The following is a 17,616-nucleotide window of genomic DNA, read 5'->3' on the forward strand; positions in this document are numbered from 1 at the left end:
GCGTAACTCGACGTTTCTTCTCCTTCACAGGGCAAGGAAATATGGGGGGTTCGGGCATAAAGGGCGTAATGCTGGTGGGATATCACGGCGTTTTTTTTATAAAAGAAACCCCGGATATAGTTTCTCGTCGCAGTGCAGGATTAAAATACCAATGAATTAAACCAAGTCAGTTTGTGGATGGCCATGCTTAGGTACTGTGCATGTCTCTGAAGTGTGAACTAGGAGTTGTGGGCTGTGAAGTGGTGTGTTTGAGTACCTTATCTAGGTGCCTAGATCCTAGGTATCGTCGATGTGTTGCTATCGTCTTTCAGAGTACCTATTCTAAATACTGTATGACTATGGCTTTTATTACCATAGGGGAGCTTATGGCTTTTAGTCTGGCTATGTTAAGACGGCCGCGTTTCAATTTGTCGAAGGTCTGAGTCGTTATAATAATCCCCCTTTGGGAGATTTTATTTCGTGTTATGTACAGGCACATTGAGGCAGTTAACACAACCAAGCTATTAACTATGTATGTATGTTTTCTTGTACGTATATGACGAACCATCCCAAGATATATCTATACACTCCTCCCTCACCCCCCAAATCCCTACCTACTCTCATCATCACCGTGAAAACCAACAAACTCCTCATCCCCCGGCACCGCCCCCTTCCCTAGCTCCTCCCCGGGAACCTCGCACAACGCCCTCGCGTCCCCGGGGATCTCCCACCCCCGCATCTCCTCCACGCGCGACAGGAACAGCATCCCCATCCCCGCCTCCGAGTGCCACAGCACGTGGCAGTGGAAGAGCCAGATCCCCGGGTTGTCGGCGACGAAGCGGAGGAGCACCCATCCGAAGCCTTCGGCGGTGGCGGTGTCGCGTTTTAGGGGGTTGGCGATGATGGTGGTGGTTATTGGGGGGAGCAGTCCCTTGCCGTCGGGCTGAAACCCGAGGGCCTCGTAACCTGGGAAGTAGCCGTGCCCGGAGGCGAGGACCCAGGTCTGCGCGCCGTGCAGGTGGAAGGGGTGGCTGTTCTCGTCCATGTTCTGCAGGACGATGTCGACGGTCTCGGGGGCGCCGTTGTTGCTGTTGGAGACGACGAGCTCGGAGGTTGGGTCGAAGGCGGTGCTGAGGATCCCGGGCGGCGTGAAGGAGTCGTTGGTTTGGGAGAGGCCGTCGACGATGCGGTGGAGTGTGGGCGATTCCAGGTTCGGGCGGAGGGAGGAGGAGTTCATGACGCCGCGTTGGAGGCGCCAGTCGCCGATCGCGAGGTTCACGCGCAGGTGCCAGGAGTGGTCGGCGTGGGCTGGTGCTGGGAGTGCTGGGGAGGGGGAGAAGGAGGTTGTGGAGGACATGTCTTTGCAGGTTGGGAGGTATTCGAGTTTAGAAGCTGTGGTGGGTAGGGGTGGGGGTGCGTGGTCCCCGTGTCTTGCCGAAGGGACGTGGTAGCGTATGATGGCTTTTGCCTCGTCGATGCCGTCTTCGGGTAGAGTCTGAGTTGCGAAGCAGGACTTGATCATCCGGGCTCGAAGCCAGAAAGCCTCTTTGCTTTGTTGGTCGGTGGTTAATACTGCGCTATACCGCTGCCCAGGAGCGATTACCAGTGAAGACGTGTTGGTGGGCTCGACGGTGGTGCCATCCACCTCAATGACCGGCAGAGAATCATGTTCATCTACGGCGACCTGGAACCAGGCGAAGCCCCCGACATTCAGGAACCGCAGTCTGTGGCCTTGGTAAGGGGCTAGGTCTAGACTTGGGAAAGGCTTATTATCCGCATTCGAGCATAGCCGAGTGGGATGGCTCGAGCAGTCAGCTCGGTTCACGCCGTTCAGCAAGGCCGTGTTGGGCACCGGCGCGTCCTCGACGCCCGGAGATAGGACGTCGCGCATTAGCCCATCGCTGGAGTCGTAGTACCAGTCCTGGAGCAGGACTACGCGGTCAGACGAATAGCGGATGGGTTGGTGCGCTGCTTCATCTCGGCTGTGGATTACGAGTGGCCCTACGAGTCCGCTGAGGGCTTGTACCCCCTGGTGGCCGTGGTAGAAATCTGCAGGATATGAATCAGCATTGTGGTCGTGATGGGATATAAAATTACATTTTTCTTAGAATACTGATGGCACAATACTTACATGTACCAGCTTGGCCAGTTACGTTGAACTTGTAGCTGTACGAACCCCCAGAGGCGATGGGGCATTGAGTCACGCCCGCAGCTCCATCCATCCAGTTTGTGCCGTTTTGAAAAATGCCGTGCCAGTGGATGGTAGTGGCGTTGGAAGCCCTGTTATGTACGTTGACTTGTATGATATCGCCCTCGTTCACCTCGATCAGGGGGCCCGGGAACTGGCCATTGATTGTCATCATGTCTTTGCGGACGCCATCTGGGTCACCTTCTATATCAATGATAGTCCAATTATACGTCCGTAACTGCCTGGGAGCTGCGAAATCCCAGTTCTTGTCCAGTATGTAGTCTTCATCTGGACGTCGAAGAGGCACGCTAGGTGTCTCCTTGGAAGAGGATGGGCTAGAAATCCCGGAAATGTCTACAGATAGTGCTAACCATGCGAGACAGAAAATCGTACCGACGCAGGCGAAAGCGAAAACACAAATTGGCCAATATGGTCGGCGTTGGCGTTGCCCGACGTTACGTTGCCTCGATGAGAATAAGCCAGCTTGCTCATCTATGTCGTCTTCCTCACTATGACTCCATTCATCTTCGCTATTGCCAACACCAGGGCCTCGAGTTTCTACCTCATCGCGACGATTCTCCGTCGGCGATAAGGCCTGTACCGGGAAGTAGCTAGTCATCGTTACATAACGCCGAAAACATCTAACAATGAATTCTTTGTTATTGCCGCTTCCTGACTACCTTATAGTATTATAGAAAGTTATTATTAGGGGTTCATGTCAGCGTCGATCGCTACTAAAGATATACTTTATAGGAATGCATTGGAATGGATCATTTCTAGAAACAAGACAAGACTCCAGTGAAGTAAGCTTATAGCTCAAGAAAACTTCGTAAGAGTACTAGTTAATGGAGGTAAGTGAAATAGTCGAGGTGGTATACAGCAAGGCGCAAAGCCGTTTGCGACGATCAATCTACTATCAAGCACTTGGTACCTGCCTACCCTAGATTAGTCTATTTATCTAGGTTAGCTACCTACTTTGACCCTCGGAAGTAACCGTCGATCTGATTGGATCAGATCTTGAAGGATGCAGGTCCAGACTAGATGTTCTAGAGGAGGTACATAGTACTTATGTAGCTTGCCATACATGTAGGTATGTATCATAATGTATGTAGGTAGTAGGTACGCATACATGCGCCATTCGTTCGGAGTACCGCTTAGGCAAAAGATGGGCAGCTTTAATGTATTGTTTGTCCGGTGAACGGCCCCGATCCTTCTCGGCGCCCGTTGCTTGATTAAAGGTTCGGCACGGCCCGCCTCGGAAGCCGGACGTCTTCCCTTTACCTATTCATGTAGTTATTGGGGTGTTACGAGTGACTCGTCTCGAAGATATGAGGTTAGTTTTGTAATAAGTGGCTGTAATACCAACCGTACATTAGGTATGTATGTGCATTGGATACATACCTACTTATATATAGTATATACTACTAGGTACGTCGTATGAGAGGAAGTGAGATAGTACCTAGGTAGGCACTGCTATGTATATATATGTGTGTGTTAATATCAACATGAATAAATATCATGATTCAAATCAACCGATAAACAGCAAAAAGTATTTGAACCCGGCAATAACGGCTAAAGTCCGTTCAATATTTTAATGATCTCACTTGCAATATTGAAGTTGTACCAAAGGTACCCATTCAATGTAGGCAGCAACCGTACGTACTGTCATGACGACTGGATATCCATGTAGTTATGTATTTATATGCGGTCGAGTGACTCACACTTGATTAGTACTAGGTACATGTGCCTATATCCCATACATACCTAGGTTAGGTAGGTACATGTAACTACTAGTAGTACATATATGTAGTACTTATATCTATCCATGATATGTAAGCTTGAATACTGGGTCCTGTATGGCTAGAATGTGCGACTGGTCAATTTCATGCTTCTTTTACGACCCTAAGCCGATTCAAGTGCAACATTCACTCCCCCACCATCCATTTTTGGTTTAGTGCTTGGTCTTCAATGTTCTCTATCATCGAGGAAACCCCCGAGGCGCTTGCTTTAACGTCGCAATTCTTTCGACTCTTGAACTTTTTAACGTTCTCGATCTTACCTAACAAACCACAACCTTCTCTCTTACAAACCTCACCAACTTCTCATACATTCCCTTCTTGTTCTTCTTCACTCTCTCATATTGCGATCGAGGGATGTTAAGAGAAACCTTGCCATTTATCAAATATTAGCATTACATATGTAGCAACTACCTCATCACTTCATATACATAGTACGTATGAACCGTTGCACTATAAGCAATCCTGCTCGTGATCCCCCTCATTCGTGATTTCACCTACCATTAAAATGTAACTTGCCCAATTCTTTTTTCCCTTTCTGTCTCTCTTTCTACTCTTCTCCTTCTCCTTTCTCCTTTCTCCTTTTAGCTATTTTTTCAACATTTGTACCTGTGCCACTTGCATTGCTTACATCGCCAACGTAGCGCAAGTCAGAGTAGCAAAGCATCTGCTTACCAAGAAATAGAGCATCATCTCCAATATATCTCGCTGTTCCCGAGACAGAAACACTGGCATATCGTGACTGCTTCACCTGATTCGAGTTTCTGCCTTACACTCCACGAAAAGAAACCACACATTTTCGCCATTTCTACTGTTCAGTTCTGTCACCTGTGACCACCTTGTAACTACCTTACGCCTACGATCTGAGCATTACTAGCTTGGTTGGTAGACTACGCCTTGGCAACAGCGGCACCGTTATACCTCTAGACTTCCTACAAGAGACTTCTTATCTCCGCTACCGCTACCGCTCTTGACGTGAACGAGCAATCTTTCCAGCAGGCTGTCGACGCTGACTCACTGACCTGTCGTCTGCGCCCATCCCTGCTCTATAATTCGCCATACTAGAAAGCGATTGCTTGGTGTGGGTGAAAGAGCTAGCCGCTTATAAGTCACCTTCTTCCCAAGTCCGGCATACGTCTTCGATACAAGAGCAGGCACCCTAAATTGGATTGCCATCACCTGTTTGATTCATATCGTTTCAAGATGACCCCCACACCTCCGTCTGCCGCGACATCATCCTCGGGCCACTCGCCCGAGGAGCAGTTTAGGGTGGTTCGTCGCCGAAACAGGGTACCGCTCAGCTGCTATCCGTGCCGAACGAGAAAGTGAGTCAAACTTATCCTCCATAGCGTCAACTTGATTCCCTAATTCAATGATTCGCAGTTAAATATGATGCGGCGTCGCTGACCTGCTCAACAGGTTGAAATGTAACAGGGGAGCACCAAGCTGTGAGAATTGCGTCAAACGGGGCGACACACAGTCGTGCGTGTATGCTACTCCATCGAGCCGGAGGAAGAATCAAAGTAGTGCTGGAGCTTCTGCAACTCCCGATGACATGCAGAATCGTATTGACCGCTTGGAAGGTTTAGTGCTAAGCTTGATGCATGGCGGTGCAACGATAGAAGCTCACGGTTCGTCAAACACCGTGCCTACAGTATCGTCCGCGACAGACGGCTCATCGGCAAATATCGAACAAGATGATGAAGAGACGATGAAAGATAATGCTGGCGACGCTAGCGATGGCGGCGACAGCGACATAGATGACGGGCTAGCCACCTCCCTAGGTGTGCTTAAAGTCGATGCTGATAAGGGAAAGTCCATGTACATTGGACAGGAGCATTGGCATACACTCCTAACTGACATTGCCGAAGTCAAGAACTTTTATTCTTCTCATAAGAAAGAACTTGAGAATAGTTATGCTCAAGTTATGTCCTCGAAGCCTGCGACAGCTCGTGACTCGCCTATATTCCTTCTATCTGCCCCACCAGCATCAGAAGTTGAGTTAAGAGCCGAGTTGCCTTCGAGAACAGCGATAATGACGTTGGTGTCGAGATACTTCAACTCGTTAGATACAGCAGCAAGTATAGTCCACGGACCTACACTTCAGCATGAGCTGCGAAATCACTGGCAGGATCCGTCCAAGTCAGGTATCATGTGGATCGGCCGGCTCTACGCAATGCTGTGTCTCGCAATGCTTAGTTACCATAAGGTAGGGGATGAACCCGCTGAGTGGAAAGGTAGGTCTCTGGAGCTGGCTGCGGAATATCGATTGCGAACAGTCCAGTGTTTAATTGTCGCGGACTACACCAAGCCGGTCGAGCATACCGTGGAAACCTTGTTGCTTTACCTTTTCGGTGAGTATTCTTCACGCTGGGATGCGGAACTTTCACTCTGGATTATCGTGGGCATCATCACGAGGCTGGCCTTCCGAATGGGCTACCACCGAGATGCAGACTGGTTTCCGTCGATCACCCCATTTCAAGGAGTAAGTTGAATTACGCATATTTGAAGCTTCGCGATGTAAGGCACCTTGAAAACTAATATTACTGCCTACTTTTACAGGAGATGCGAAGACGAACGTGGGCTTTACTACGCATGGCCGACATTATATTTTCGTATCAGGTGAGTTGTCAGCTGACAGAACGTGTTTTACCGCAGTAATTAACTCTCATGTCAAGGTTTCTTTGCCTACAATGATATATGACCACAATACCGACACAAAACTTCCGCACAACCTATATGATGAGGAATTTGGCTCCAATACCAAGATATTCCCTCCATCGAAACCTATGACAGAACCGAGTCCTATGGCTTATATGATCAGTAAAACCAAACTCTGTATAGAGTTTGGGAATATCCTCCAAGCGGTCACGAAGGTAGGTAAGCAAGCAAGCTACGATGATATCTTACATCACGACCGAAAGCTACGCGAGATCATGGACGAATTTCCGCCACATTTGAAAATGCGTTCATTGGAGGGGTCACACGACCCTGTTACCCTCATAATGGCAAGATTTAATGTAGATATACTGTACCAGAAGGTCATGTGTATGCTGCATAGGAAGCACATGATACGTGCTCGGCAGAATCCACGATACGCTCATTCTCGGCGTAGCGCGATCGAAGCTTCGCTCGAGATCCTAGGACATCTGATGACTATATATCGTGAATGCCAGCCCAATGGCCGGCTTCGTTCTATGAGATGGTATGTCTCAGCTACGTCAAAGGATACATTACTTCCCACAATGTTGATCATCCTCGACCTCCACCATGATCGTCTTGCTGCTGCATCTGGCAAGCGTCAGGACTCCCAAGCCGCATCTTTTTGGACACCTGAGCAACGACAGGCGATGATAAATGCTTTGGATGGTGTTAAGGAGGTTTGGAAATCGCTATCTCATGAGTCCGTTGAGGCCTACAAGGCCGCAAACATCCTTAATATTATGTTGGAAAGATTCAAGGCCCCAGAACCGACCCCGGCTGATGCGGGAATACCACCGACCCCATCCGAGAACCTTTTCCAAAATTTTGGCGCTGAAATGCTTCCTGAGCATTCTGCAGCTGTAACTCTTGATATGCTCTCGAGAGGTTTAACGCCTGCCGTCCAGTCTCCTGGTGGGACAGCTTACCCGAATCCATATCTAGAGACAAATTTAGGATTGGGAGCAGGACCTCCACCCGAATTTACACCTGATTTTGGTGGTGGCATTAATAACGCCGCCTCGCCATTCTCTATGTTTACGACTCTTGGTGGGGGAGGCAATATGGCAGTCGATAATCACTTTGACTGGGTATGTTATCAGACCACTCAAGATGGGGTTGAAATTTCAAAACACATCATGCTAACCATAGTGTAATAGGACGCGTTCGAGAATTACGCTCAGACAGCAACCTGGGGACCAGATCAATCATCTTTCAATTTTTTCGCGGGTAATCCCGAACAGCAGTCCCAACAGGGATCATCAGACGGTTCCTTCACGCTCTTAAATCCAGACACGCCGAACCCATAGTCTTAAGGCTGTACGGTCTTGTGGAAATAGTAATGATGAATTCGGACGAAGTATCAGATACCCGGTGATGAGCCCATTATGTCTCGATACGGCTAAGAGTATAGCATCTATGAGTTTTAAGACTATTAGGGGATATATAAAAATTACCAAACTTGGAGGAAATTATGGAGGAAAATATGTCCTTGTATTTTACGACAACGGCCACAGCATATAGTTATTGACTACAACTCTCCTCCGGAGGGGTGAAGGCCACCCCCACATCATACTGTCCCTAGAAAGTCGATGTTGAGGTTCGATTGGGTGAGAAGGGACTATCATTTTGATCTTGTGTCTTGAAGCGGATCCATCTGCCAAATTTCGAAGATCTAGGCCACCCCCCAAATATCATCTACAAATCAAATGGGGTTCATTTTTGACTTTAAGCGACGATGTTGCCAAATCTTTCTATAAAAAATTAGAGACATGGCATATACTTATGACATTCCCTAGCCTTTACCCGTATCTTTCAGCCACCCAACGCCGATACCCTATATTTTACAAACTAGGCATTTATATGATAACCACCCTCACGCCCCTACCATCTTTAGTCATGGGTACTTGCATGTCATGGTCATACCTGATATCTTCCTCCGTAGTGTCATGCAAGCGCATGCGTGGGAACACTCGCAGTGTGAGTGCCGCGAGCATGAGATATAGCTCGCACTGACCGAGACTAGTTGGCGGGTTCGATGTGGTTAGCATATCTTTGCGCCATAGTTTTAAGGGGGAAGAATAAGAAGAGGGAAAGACTTACTTCATCCCCACACACGCCCGACTCCCCTTGCCAAACGCCATGAACCCCTTATCCAGGTCCCGGCGCCTCGTGACCCCATCGGCCTCGAGCCACCGCTCCGGCAGAAACGCGTGCGAGTCTGGAAAGATGCTCTCGTCGTGGTGCATGATGGCGGCCGACATGCCGATCGCGTAGCCCCGCGGGATCACGTACTCGAGCTCTACTCCTCCCTCACATTCCTTCTCGTTGCTCTTGCTGCTGCTGTTGCTGCTTCTGTTAGGACCACCCCTCCTCCTCCACCGCCCCCTCCACACGATCGCCTCCTCCACCGGCACCCGCGCCGTCCGCGACGACACCCCGTACGACAGCCTCAGCGCCTCGCTGACCACCGCGCCCGCGTACGGCAGCTTCTCGAACACCGTCCACGAGGGCAACCTCAACGGATCGTCGACAACAGTCTTTAGCTCGGAGGTCAGGCGCGCCAAGACGTCGGGTTTGGTGAGGAGGTGGTAGGTTGCGACGGATAGCGCCCAGCTGACGGTCTCGGTGCCGCCGCCGATCAACGCGGCGGCTTCGGCGGTCAGGCGCGCGACGCGCTTCTCGCGGGCGGGGAGGGGGGAGGTTAGGAGGGAGGCGAAGACGGTGGGGCGGGGGTGGGAAGGGGAGGGGGAGGGGGAGTTGTCGGAGGAGAGGTCGGACTTGGCTTTGTTTACGAGAAGGGGGATGTCGGTCTAGGGGAGGTTAGTTTGGTGCCTCGTTTGATAGGAAGAAAAGGGGGGTATACGAACCCCCAGAGTACGAAGGAATATCGCCGTGTCCTCGGGCATGAACCTCATGAACCTGCGATGCATCACGTTTCCCGTTAGTCTCGTCTCCATCTCATAAGCTAGGTACTTAATACCCAACTCAACCCAAACCCCCGACGGGTTGCAGTATAATAGTACACCTAGGTAGGTAGGTAGGGGTTAACTCACATCCCACTCAAAGGAACCAAATACTTAACCCACGCAAAAAAGCGAAAGAAGAATATCGTGCGCAGCATCGAGTACAGCGGGCGCCGGAAATTCGGCTCCCACCCTTCCTGCGCGAGGAAGCCGAAGCTGTCGCCGAAGCAGTACGCCGAGATGGCGTCGGTCGTGCAGCAGCTGTAGGCCGTCTGCACGTCGAAGGGGCCCGCGCCCGCTCTCGTGCCCAGCTTCAGCATCTTGTCGCACAGCGTCTGCACCATCCGCTCGACCTCGGGCTCGAGCCGCGCGATCTGCGCGCGCGAGAAGAACTTGGCGAGGGGGCCGCGCCGCTGACGGTGCAGGTCGTGGTCCACGGTGTTGAAGCCGGCGAATTGGGTGCTGTGTTAAGGTTAATAAAAAAAAAAGAAGAAGAATAAAAGAAAGAAGAAGGCGAAGGGGGGGTTAGTTGGGCCTGGGTCTCGCTGGCTTCTTTTTTTTTTTTTTTTGATGGAGTTTTGTAACCCAAAAAGGGGGGAGGGGAAAAGAGAAAAGGGGTATAACTTACACCATGCTGACTTGATGGGCCGGCTTATTACGCTTTCGGCCGCCCACCGCGTAGATCTCGTCGACGAAGCGCGAGTCGTTGCAGTGGACTTCGTCGGGGTTGATGCGGACGATAGGGCCTGGAGTATGTGTATGGTGTATTAGTTTCTAGAACTACCAGACTGCCTAGGTACACACGCCGTCTTCCTCCGCCCTTGGCTTGGGTAACAAGAATCTTCGACATTCCCCCGAGATGGAAAGGGAAAAGGGAAAAGGAGAGAAAAAACGCACCGTATATATCATGCCACCTCGCGATCTGGGAGGTATAGCGCCCGAACTTGACACAGTCGTACCAGAACTCCGGGAGGTACGTCGCGGCCGCCAGCCTCGGGCCCGGGATGTGGCTCAGCGGGTGGAACGGCGAGATGTGCCAGACGGCTCGGGATACCTGGTACACCACCCATCCGTAGACCAGGAGCAGGGCGCCGTGGAGGATCTGCGTGGATGCCGCGTCTTCGCGAGACGGCAGGAGGGTCTGCGCGGTGGAGAGGAAGGCCATGGCTTTTGAAGAGCGTCCTCTTATACAGTAACTAAAAATGTCGATGACTCGTTCTTAGGTTAGGGAGGTAGGTAGGTAGGTAGGTACTTGGAAAGGCGAAGGGGGAGAAGGGGGTATAGGGGATGGGGGATGGAAGGGGTCGATGATCTTTTATTTAAACCATCGAATCGATCAAACACTGGACCTATCAGACTGACTCTAAACTCTCATATCATGTTCCTAAATATGTATGTATAACTCTTAGTATTAGCTAACCCGTTTTCTGTCTAGACCTCTCCACCGAGAGGGCTCCTTCGCGGGTATGATAGGTATGATGGATATTACACTACCCTACACTACCCTAGGTACGCTACACCCAGGCTTGAAATAGAACGATGGGTTAGGAGCTTGGGATCTCCAGTTGTGGGTTCAGTATTGGGACTTTAGAGATACCGGTAGGAGAACCTTGGCCAAACCACGTTGCAATATCCTAGCGAGTTTGTGAATATATCTATATATACATGTCTGACTACCTACCTACCTAGTTACGTAGAAGAAGAAAAAGTCCTCACGAAGTTAACAACACCTCAACAACAGCAGCAACCGCCCTACCAATACCAATACCAACAAGCGGTGGGACATTCCAACCCAACCCAACCCAGTGTCCCTCGCATTCTCCGTCCGTCCGTCCGTCCATAGTGGGCAAAAATCCGGAATATGGTCTGTTCATTCGTGCCGTGCCGCTCATGCTATATTAGCTAGTGACATACAACAAGTTTAAAGCACTGGGCAGGTAAGGTAGGTAAGGCCGTGCCTCAGTACCTAGCCCATTTGCCGTACACTATAAGACGATCAAGACTTTCTTTTTTTCCTTGTCTATAGGTATGTAAGTATGTAGTAGAGTACTTGGGTTACAATGCTATATCTATATGTAGATTGCTATATAGTTAGCATCGAAGGACGTTGGGAGACATGGCCAGTAACTACGTATGTAGTATACTAGGTTAGCAATTACCTACCCACCTTGATGTCTACTAGGTTAGGTACCTAGGTACATAGGTATCGTACGAACTTTTCCTGTCTCTTCATTATACTAGGTTAGAATAACAGCCGCTAAAGCCTTCTCGGCATCTGTATAAATATATCTGGAACTTATCCATGGATGCCATTCGTTTCAACAAACATAGAATCCATTAGGTATAGTGTATAAACCATACTACCTACACCATACTACGACATCGTCAGAAAGCTTGAAACCAGCAAGCGAGGGGGGTCCGCGGGGAAGGCGAGGGCATATCGTATACATACATAGTACCTACTATTCTGGAAGGAGACAGGAATAACCACATACCTAGGTAACTACATAACACATTATATAATAGCTCAAAAAAGCTTTAGATCCAATCCCATAAGGTCATATTAGGTTAGAGGGGGGTCTGGTGGTTGGGTGGTTGGTTTCCCCGATGTCACGATGTTTGAATCCACTCCTTGAATCCTTCCTGCTCTGCTTTGCATAACTAGGGGCAACCACAAACTAAAACTTCAGCTCCAAGCGCTACTTATAGACTTAAAAAGTGGATAGATTTAGTTGTCGGATTTCATGCACATGTGCTTAATTACTTACTTAGATACTATTTGGGTCCTGGGCAACAGGCTGGGTTACATCGTGGGTAGGATAGGTAGTATCTAACCTAGGGGTCTTACATATTACACATCCATGGATACGAACCTGATTCTTACCTAGTAGCAGTCACAGCTAACGATTCTATAAAAAGGAGAGGAACCAAAAAAAGGACAGTCATTCAAAACATTTCGATTTGCGAAACTTATGGTAGCGAATACTTGAGCGTGCAATGCTAAGGTAAAACGCCAAGCCAAGAAGAATGTAAAAAAAGAAGCAAGACAAATAAAGAAGCTTTTGTCAAGACCAGGTCAAACCAAGAGACCTTTTTACGCCATGCCTGCCTGTCGATGCAAACCCCTATCCCAAGCTGTCATGCATTTTTAAAACCCGTGACGAAAAGCCTCCTTATGTTGTTGACTGTTAATTTACAGATGTTTCGACAACGCAGTATTGCCCACTTTGTACTTTGTAAAACCCTGACTTTCCCTACAGTTGCCTACACGAAATGCATGTGACTTCCCATGCTGCCGTTCCGCTTACGACACACTTAATGGGGGCCCTAAAGTAATCGAAGAAGTCTTGTACGGTTCGGTGCCAAATCCTATAGTCGTCGCCGTCTGATCGGCTCGAGTCGCATTGGAGCTGTTAGTGATGTCCGCAAGGGCAGAACTGGCCGTTTGCGTAGGTGTAGGCGTTCGCTCAAGCGGCGCCCCGCTTGCCGGCACATTCTCCTTTGAGTCTCTATCATTTTCTTGCGAGCTTGATATCGGTTGCAACGTCGGTTGTCTCGCCACTCTCCTGCCCCGCCCAAACGAATCTGAGCTCTGTAAGAAATAGCTTTCGTCGTCAGATGAGTCAAAGTCTGCCGGGACCTGCTGCCTCGCTCGATGGCTTCTACGCCTTCGGGGTGCGTCTGAGGCTTCCGAACCTATCGATAGACTTCTACTTCTTGAAAGGCGGTGTTTTCGGCTTGAGACGGTATTTTTCCTGGTGATGGTTTTATGTAATGTCGTCGTCGAGTCAAAGAAAGCCGGCGACTCGCCATTCCTAAGTTTAGCTTCCACCGTCCTCTCGTGAACCAGTCGGCCCAAGTTGGTACCGTCACTTGTTGCTGTCCTACGGCTTACGTGACTCGCCATACTTCCACTCCTACTAACTGGCACCTTTCCTTCCATAATCTTTGCAGCCGGTGGTGGCTGCAACATCCATTTGTTGGCATCTCTGTGGGCGGGCTTCTGTCGTACAATCGGAGGGTGATATTCGTTGACAGGAGGGTTCCGAGGTGCGAAATAAAAGTCATGCCTTTCTTCTGGAGTAACCTGTTTTGGTTCCTTCCCCAAACTTGCTTCGAGTAATCGACCAGCCGATGATCCCGCCTGCTTAATTGCGTCCATCAACTTATGACCTGTACGGTTGTTGCCCCACAGCTCTTCGTCTTCTCTTTGATAGCGTCTCCGATTCCAATCGTCTGATAGCGAGGGCGAAAAGCTCAGTTTACCATCATCTGCCACGTCTCCCATGTCCGCCACAACCGTATTATGGCTGCTGCCTGGACTCATGCTATTGACCATGGTACTGCTTCCGGCACTCGTGCTTTCTTTGCCTGAACTGTGTAAGCGTTTTTGGCTTGTGGTCTTGTGCTTTTTATTTTTAGGCTCCATCCGGGGGCCCATCATAATCTCCTCGGACCAGTATGGATTTGTGTTGAATGGATCCGGGTGCTGGTACGTCCCAGGATTCTCGGCTTGTATACGGGCTTTCTCCTCACGCTCCTTTTTGGCCTTCGCCTTGGATTGTTGGTGGTGCCTTGCCTGAAGACATGGTGCACAAGATACAACGTAAAACACAGCAGACTGGAAAGCAACACCAAGCGACATGATAAGCGTAAAGCTTTAGCAATGCCTATCACGGCCTAGGTTGAAGACGAAGATAATATCCTAGCAAACAACCGCATTGGCAATACGCTCTTCGTCGATATATGTCGCGGGTTATCTTACGGAGAAAGGTTTCGGCGGGATACTACCGAATCGTGCACGACGAGGCAATTCTTGGTTCGTACGACGTAGGTTTGAGTTTAGCCAAGCAAACAATACAAGACGAATAAGTCGAATTCTACACGTGAGAAAGTTAATTCCCACAGATCCTAGTTCGTCTTCGGTAAGCCAAGCCGAGAGGGGGGTTGTCGGTAGAAAAGAGAGGAAGGAGTCGTCGAACGTCAATACGCGGTACAATCCACGAGGAATTTGAAATATGATTCTATGCTATAGAGAAAAAGGAATACTATAGACTGCGTATCTAACAAGTGCTATAGAAAAGTTGTCCTGGGAACGAAGGTAGAAAAGAAAATATAATGAAAGCAAAGAGATGTGTGGTCAGGTGGTAAGGAGTTAGGTAGTAGAGTAGAGAGAGGTATGGTACGGTAAGATTTGGTAGGGCAAAGGAAGATATGTTGTCCGTGCTGGATTTAAAGTGAAGTTATCATGAATAATGCAATATAATAATTTGCCCCTGTTGGAATTGAAGGTTCGAGAAGAGTAAGAAGAAGAAGGAAGAAGAAGAAGACGTAGAGAAGAGAAGTGTGGTCTGATTTTTTGCAACAACCTAAGAAAGATGACGACTTGAAAGTTTGAAACAACGACCAGCAAGCCAGCAGTAAACCAGCAAACCAGCAAAACCAGTTAAACCAGTCAGATGGGAATAGTCGACAAAAGGGAAAACAGTTGACTAGATTGTAACGAGTGAGTTGAGATGAGCGAGTGGAGAGTAATCGGACAAGTCAAACCAAATAAACTTCCAATACTGCATCTACTGCGTAAAGCTGCAGTGGTTTGCGTTACCTAGGGAGTCTAGGAATTGGGGAATTGGGTTTGATGGGTTGTAGCAGTCCCACGCAGCGCATGGATTTGCAGGTAATTGCATGTATTCCCTGCATCTTACATTGGGGGGACGAACCAATTGTGGCTAGCCGCGGAGCATGGGGGGGTTTGCTTAACATCACTCGTTGTTTCATAGTACCTGGGTACCTAAGACTTGGGGTCTGACTTCGAGTCTTCGACTACTAGGTACTAATAATGTACCTAGAATCCGCCTAGAATCCGTCCCTTCCGTTTTAACAACGCCTGAACTCTAACTAGTACCTAACTATGTACATACACACACAACATAGTTGCCTTAGGTAATCGTAGATTAGAGGAACCATCATCTGATTTGTTCTCCGTAGCCCCACTAACTTATTTAAGTAATGTATTATGTACCTAGTGTAGTACCGGATACACAAGCGATCCACTGTCGTGGCACGTTCATTTACGCCAGATGTAACTATCAATGGCTCGCCTCATTCGTTTGGGTCTTTCAATGAGGCCCAGGCTTTTGGAGATTTTTTGGAGCTTCTGGAGCCCCTCCCCTCTCTTCCTGCACCCTCGAATTGGAATTTGGATAATCACCTCCTACGCAATGTCACGTTTTACCCTTGCTTAGCTTTAGCTCGAACCCCCTATTGCCCTGTGCTCTGGGCTTCAAATGGATTATGTATGCATATCTGCTATATGTACATAGTATTATGTACCTTAATCCCCCTTTGGCCCCGCACGAATCCCCAGCTAACCTACAAGTACCTGCTCCAAAGGGACACTGCATGCATGCATATCTCCAGATGTATCCGAATGCACTGCATAATGCATGCCATGTGCAGTTTATTAACAATCAAGAACTTGGAATTCTCTCATCATGACTTCTTCATTTTAATTGCCTCGTGTTTCCTTTTTTTTTTTTTTCTTTTTTTTTTCCCATATTAAATATTATGATATGAGTGTATGAGTGTATGAGTAAGTAGGTATGGATAGATTCAAACTCTCACCTATCCGCAACTCACACGTATAAAATTCACGAAGTGGCTTAGCTGTGATAGCTCAACAGATACCTATGTAGGCACCCAACTTCCCTACATAGACACATATTAGAACACAGCCATGATACATAGTAGATAATTCCACAATTGACCCATGTTACGATATTATACGTCAGAACTTTTCGTGATCTAGGAACTTCGCCTCCGATGCAAAGGCGAAGCCTATCCCCTCCAATTGCATCAACAGCAACTTACCAAACATGGCCCGGTGCATCGGATCGCGGAGCAGAGAGATATATATATAAGTCACACCAATCCAGATTTCGAGTCACCAACTTTGGCTATGATCCCAGGTACTGACACGTATCACCAAAAATAAAAATAAAATGGTATTACCCGGTTCCAGAATATTCATCTGACTAAGATTAGGTACCTAGTCACTAATATCAACCGTCTTAACATGTTCGAGTTGTGAATCCTGGGTGACAGACAACCCTTAAACTACCTTTTGATTGTATATGATAGTTTCGACGTCAAATAATACTCATCTACCTACCCCTTAAAATGATCTGTAGCTCGCATCAAACTAACACATATGTATGTATAACATCTCAGGTAAATCAGATGCCCTACATATAGGTACGCTCACCGATGGCCGAACATCGCTCGAACAACTTACAAGGCGGCTTAGCACGTGAAGGGAACTCTTCTTTACGAGCGAACCACCACTTGTCCAGCCCTTGCCCTACATGTAAGTAAACGAAAGCAGAAATGCCGTATTATTGGCATCTGATGTTTGCTATGGGGAGGCGGGATCTTGGAATAGTCAAGAAGGTAACCTATATGTGCCACCATAGGACAACTTCTTAGTCGACTAGGTTAGGCTATCGGTATACTTGCCTAGTTACGTGACCTGGCGAACGTGGGAACCAGAGAGCTCTTTACCACTTCTCTTCAAGGGAGGGAAAAGGAGAGGAGTAATGGCTTTTCATTCGACATCAGATCTGTCGAGTGGAACAGTGAGTAGCACTAAGCAGGAGATCGAGGTCTTTCCCACGTCTCGTATAAAACAGTACTCAGGTAACTATCTGAGTGAGCAAGACATTGATCTTAAACCGAGCCTTCTACCTAGGCTTTCCATTGCTACATAAGTGCGTGAGTTGGTCTTCACTACATGACTAGGTTCTAGTACTTACCCAGGTAGGCAAGTAGGCATGCACACAAGGCCCAAGCCACATATTCAGCGACAGCATCAAACTTGCAAATAGGTTTCATGTTCGATCATTATTATAGTAGTATCTCAAGTAATAGATGCTTACCCTAGTAGGTAAGCACCTACTGCCTATACTATCCATGACCCAAAGCCACCCGA

General features: G+C 48.4%; 4 protein-coding genes across 4 annotated transcripts; 1 reads left to right on the forward strand and 3 right to left on the reverse strand.

The window, feature by feature from the left end:
* Window positions 1-234: 234 nt before the first annotated feature.
* GGS25DRAFT_485223 (putative multicopper oxidase) lies at window positions 235-3,094 on the reverse strand. The gene is made up of 2 exons (XM_049260529.1): window positions 2,111-3,094; window positions 235-2,028 (listed from the first exon to the last, which is right to left on the reverse strand). Exons 1-2 carry the CDS (start codon window positions 2,784-2,786, stop codon window positions 590-592), a joined length of 2,115 nt encoding a protein of 704 aa, XP_049117518.1. The 5' UTR covers window positions 2,787-3,094; the 3' UTR covers window positions 235-589.
* Window positions 3,095-4,872: 1,778 nt separating this feature from the next.
* Window positions 4,873-8,211, forward strand: GGS25DRAFT_220157 (fungal-specific transcription factor domain-containing protein). The gene is made up of 5 exons (XM_049256948.1): window positions 4,873-5,288; window positions 5,383-6,448; window positions 6,526-6,585; window positions 6,642-7,754; window positions 7,824-8,211. The coding sequence occupies exons 1-5, from the start codon at window positions 5,167-5,169 to the stop codon at window positions 7,971-7,973; spliced, it is 2,511 nt and encodes an 836-aa protein (XP_049117519.1). The 5' UTR covers window positions 4,873-5,166; the 3' UTR covers window positions 7,974-8,211.
* Window positions 8,212-8,522: 311 nt separating this feature from the next.
* On the reverse strand, window positions 8,523-10,794 carry GGS25DRAFT_520348 (cytochrome P450; the record flags this gene model as incomplete). The annotated part of the gene is made up of 6 exons (XM_049263873.1): window positions 8,523-8,685; window positions 8,767-9,476; window positions 9,534-9,585; window positions 9,720-10,091; window positions 10,258-10,375; window positions 10,527-10,794. The coding sequence occupies 6 exons, from the start codon at window positions 10,792-10,794 to the stop codon at window positions 8,523-8,525; spliced, it is 1,683 nt and encodes a 560-aa protein (XP_049117520.1).
* Window positions 10,795-12,568: 1,774 nt separating this feature from the next.
* On the reverse strand, window positions 12,569-14,416 carry GGS25DRAFT_485236 (uncharacterized protein). Its single transcript, XM_049260530.1, has 2 exons — window positions 14,395-14,416; window positions 12,569-14,334 (listed from the first exon to the last, which is right to left on the reverse strand). Exon 2 carries the CDS (start codon window positions 14,272-14,274, stop codon window positions 12,934-12,936), a length of 1,341 nt encoding a protein of 446 aa, XP_049117521.1. The 5' UTR covers window positions 14,275-14,334; window positions 14,395-14,416; the 3' UTR covers window positions 12,569-12,933.
* Window positions 14,417-17,616: the final 3,200 nt, after the last annotated feature.

This window comes from Hypoxylon fragiforme, assembly GCF_022984875.1.
Source record: "Hypoxylon fragiforme strain CBS 206.31 chromosome Unknown GGS25scaffold_4, whole genome shotgun sequence".
Lineage (NCBI taxonomy): Eukaryota > Fungi > Ascomycota > Sordariomycetes > Xylariales > Hypoxylaceae > Hypoxylon > Hypoxylon fragiforme.

What these genes read in the sequence shown, in the direction of transcription:
- GGS25DRAFT_485236 (XM_049260530.1), bottom strand. Translation starts at nt 14,274, where the DNA reads ATGTCGCTTGGTGTTGCTTTCCAGTCTGCTGTGTTTTACGTTGTATCT.
- GGS25DRAFT_220157 (XM_049256948.1), top strand. Translation starts at nt 5,167, where the DNA reads ATGACCCCCACACCTCCGTCTGCCGCGACATCATCCTCGGGCCACTCG. An exon ending in TATCCGTGCCGAACGAGAAA is followed by an intron (nt 5,289 to 5,382) that starts GTGAGTCAAACT and finishes CCTGCTCAACAG; the next exon opens with GTTGAAATGTAACAGGGGAG. An exon ending in CGATCACCCCATTTCAAGGA is followed by an intron (nt 6,449 to 6,525) that starts GTAAGTTGAATT and finishes CTACTTTTACAG; the next exon opens with GAGATGCGAAGACGAACGTG.
- GGS25DRAFT_485223 (XM_049260529.1), bottom strand. Translation starts at nt 2,786, where the DNA reads ATGACTAGCTACTTCCCGGTACAGGCCTTATCGCCGACGGAGAATCGT. An exon ending in AACTGGCCAAGCTGGTACAT is followed by an intron (nt 2,029 to 2,110) that starts GTAAGTATTGTG and finishes CATATCCTGCAG; the next exon opens with ATTTCTACCACGGCCACCAG.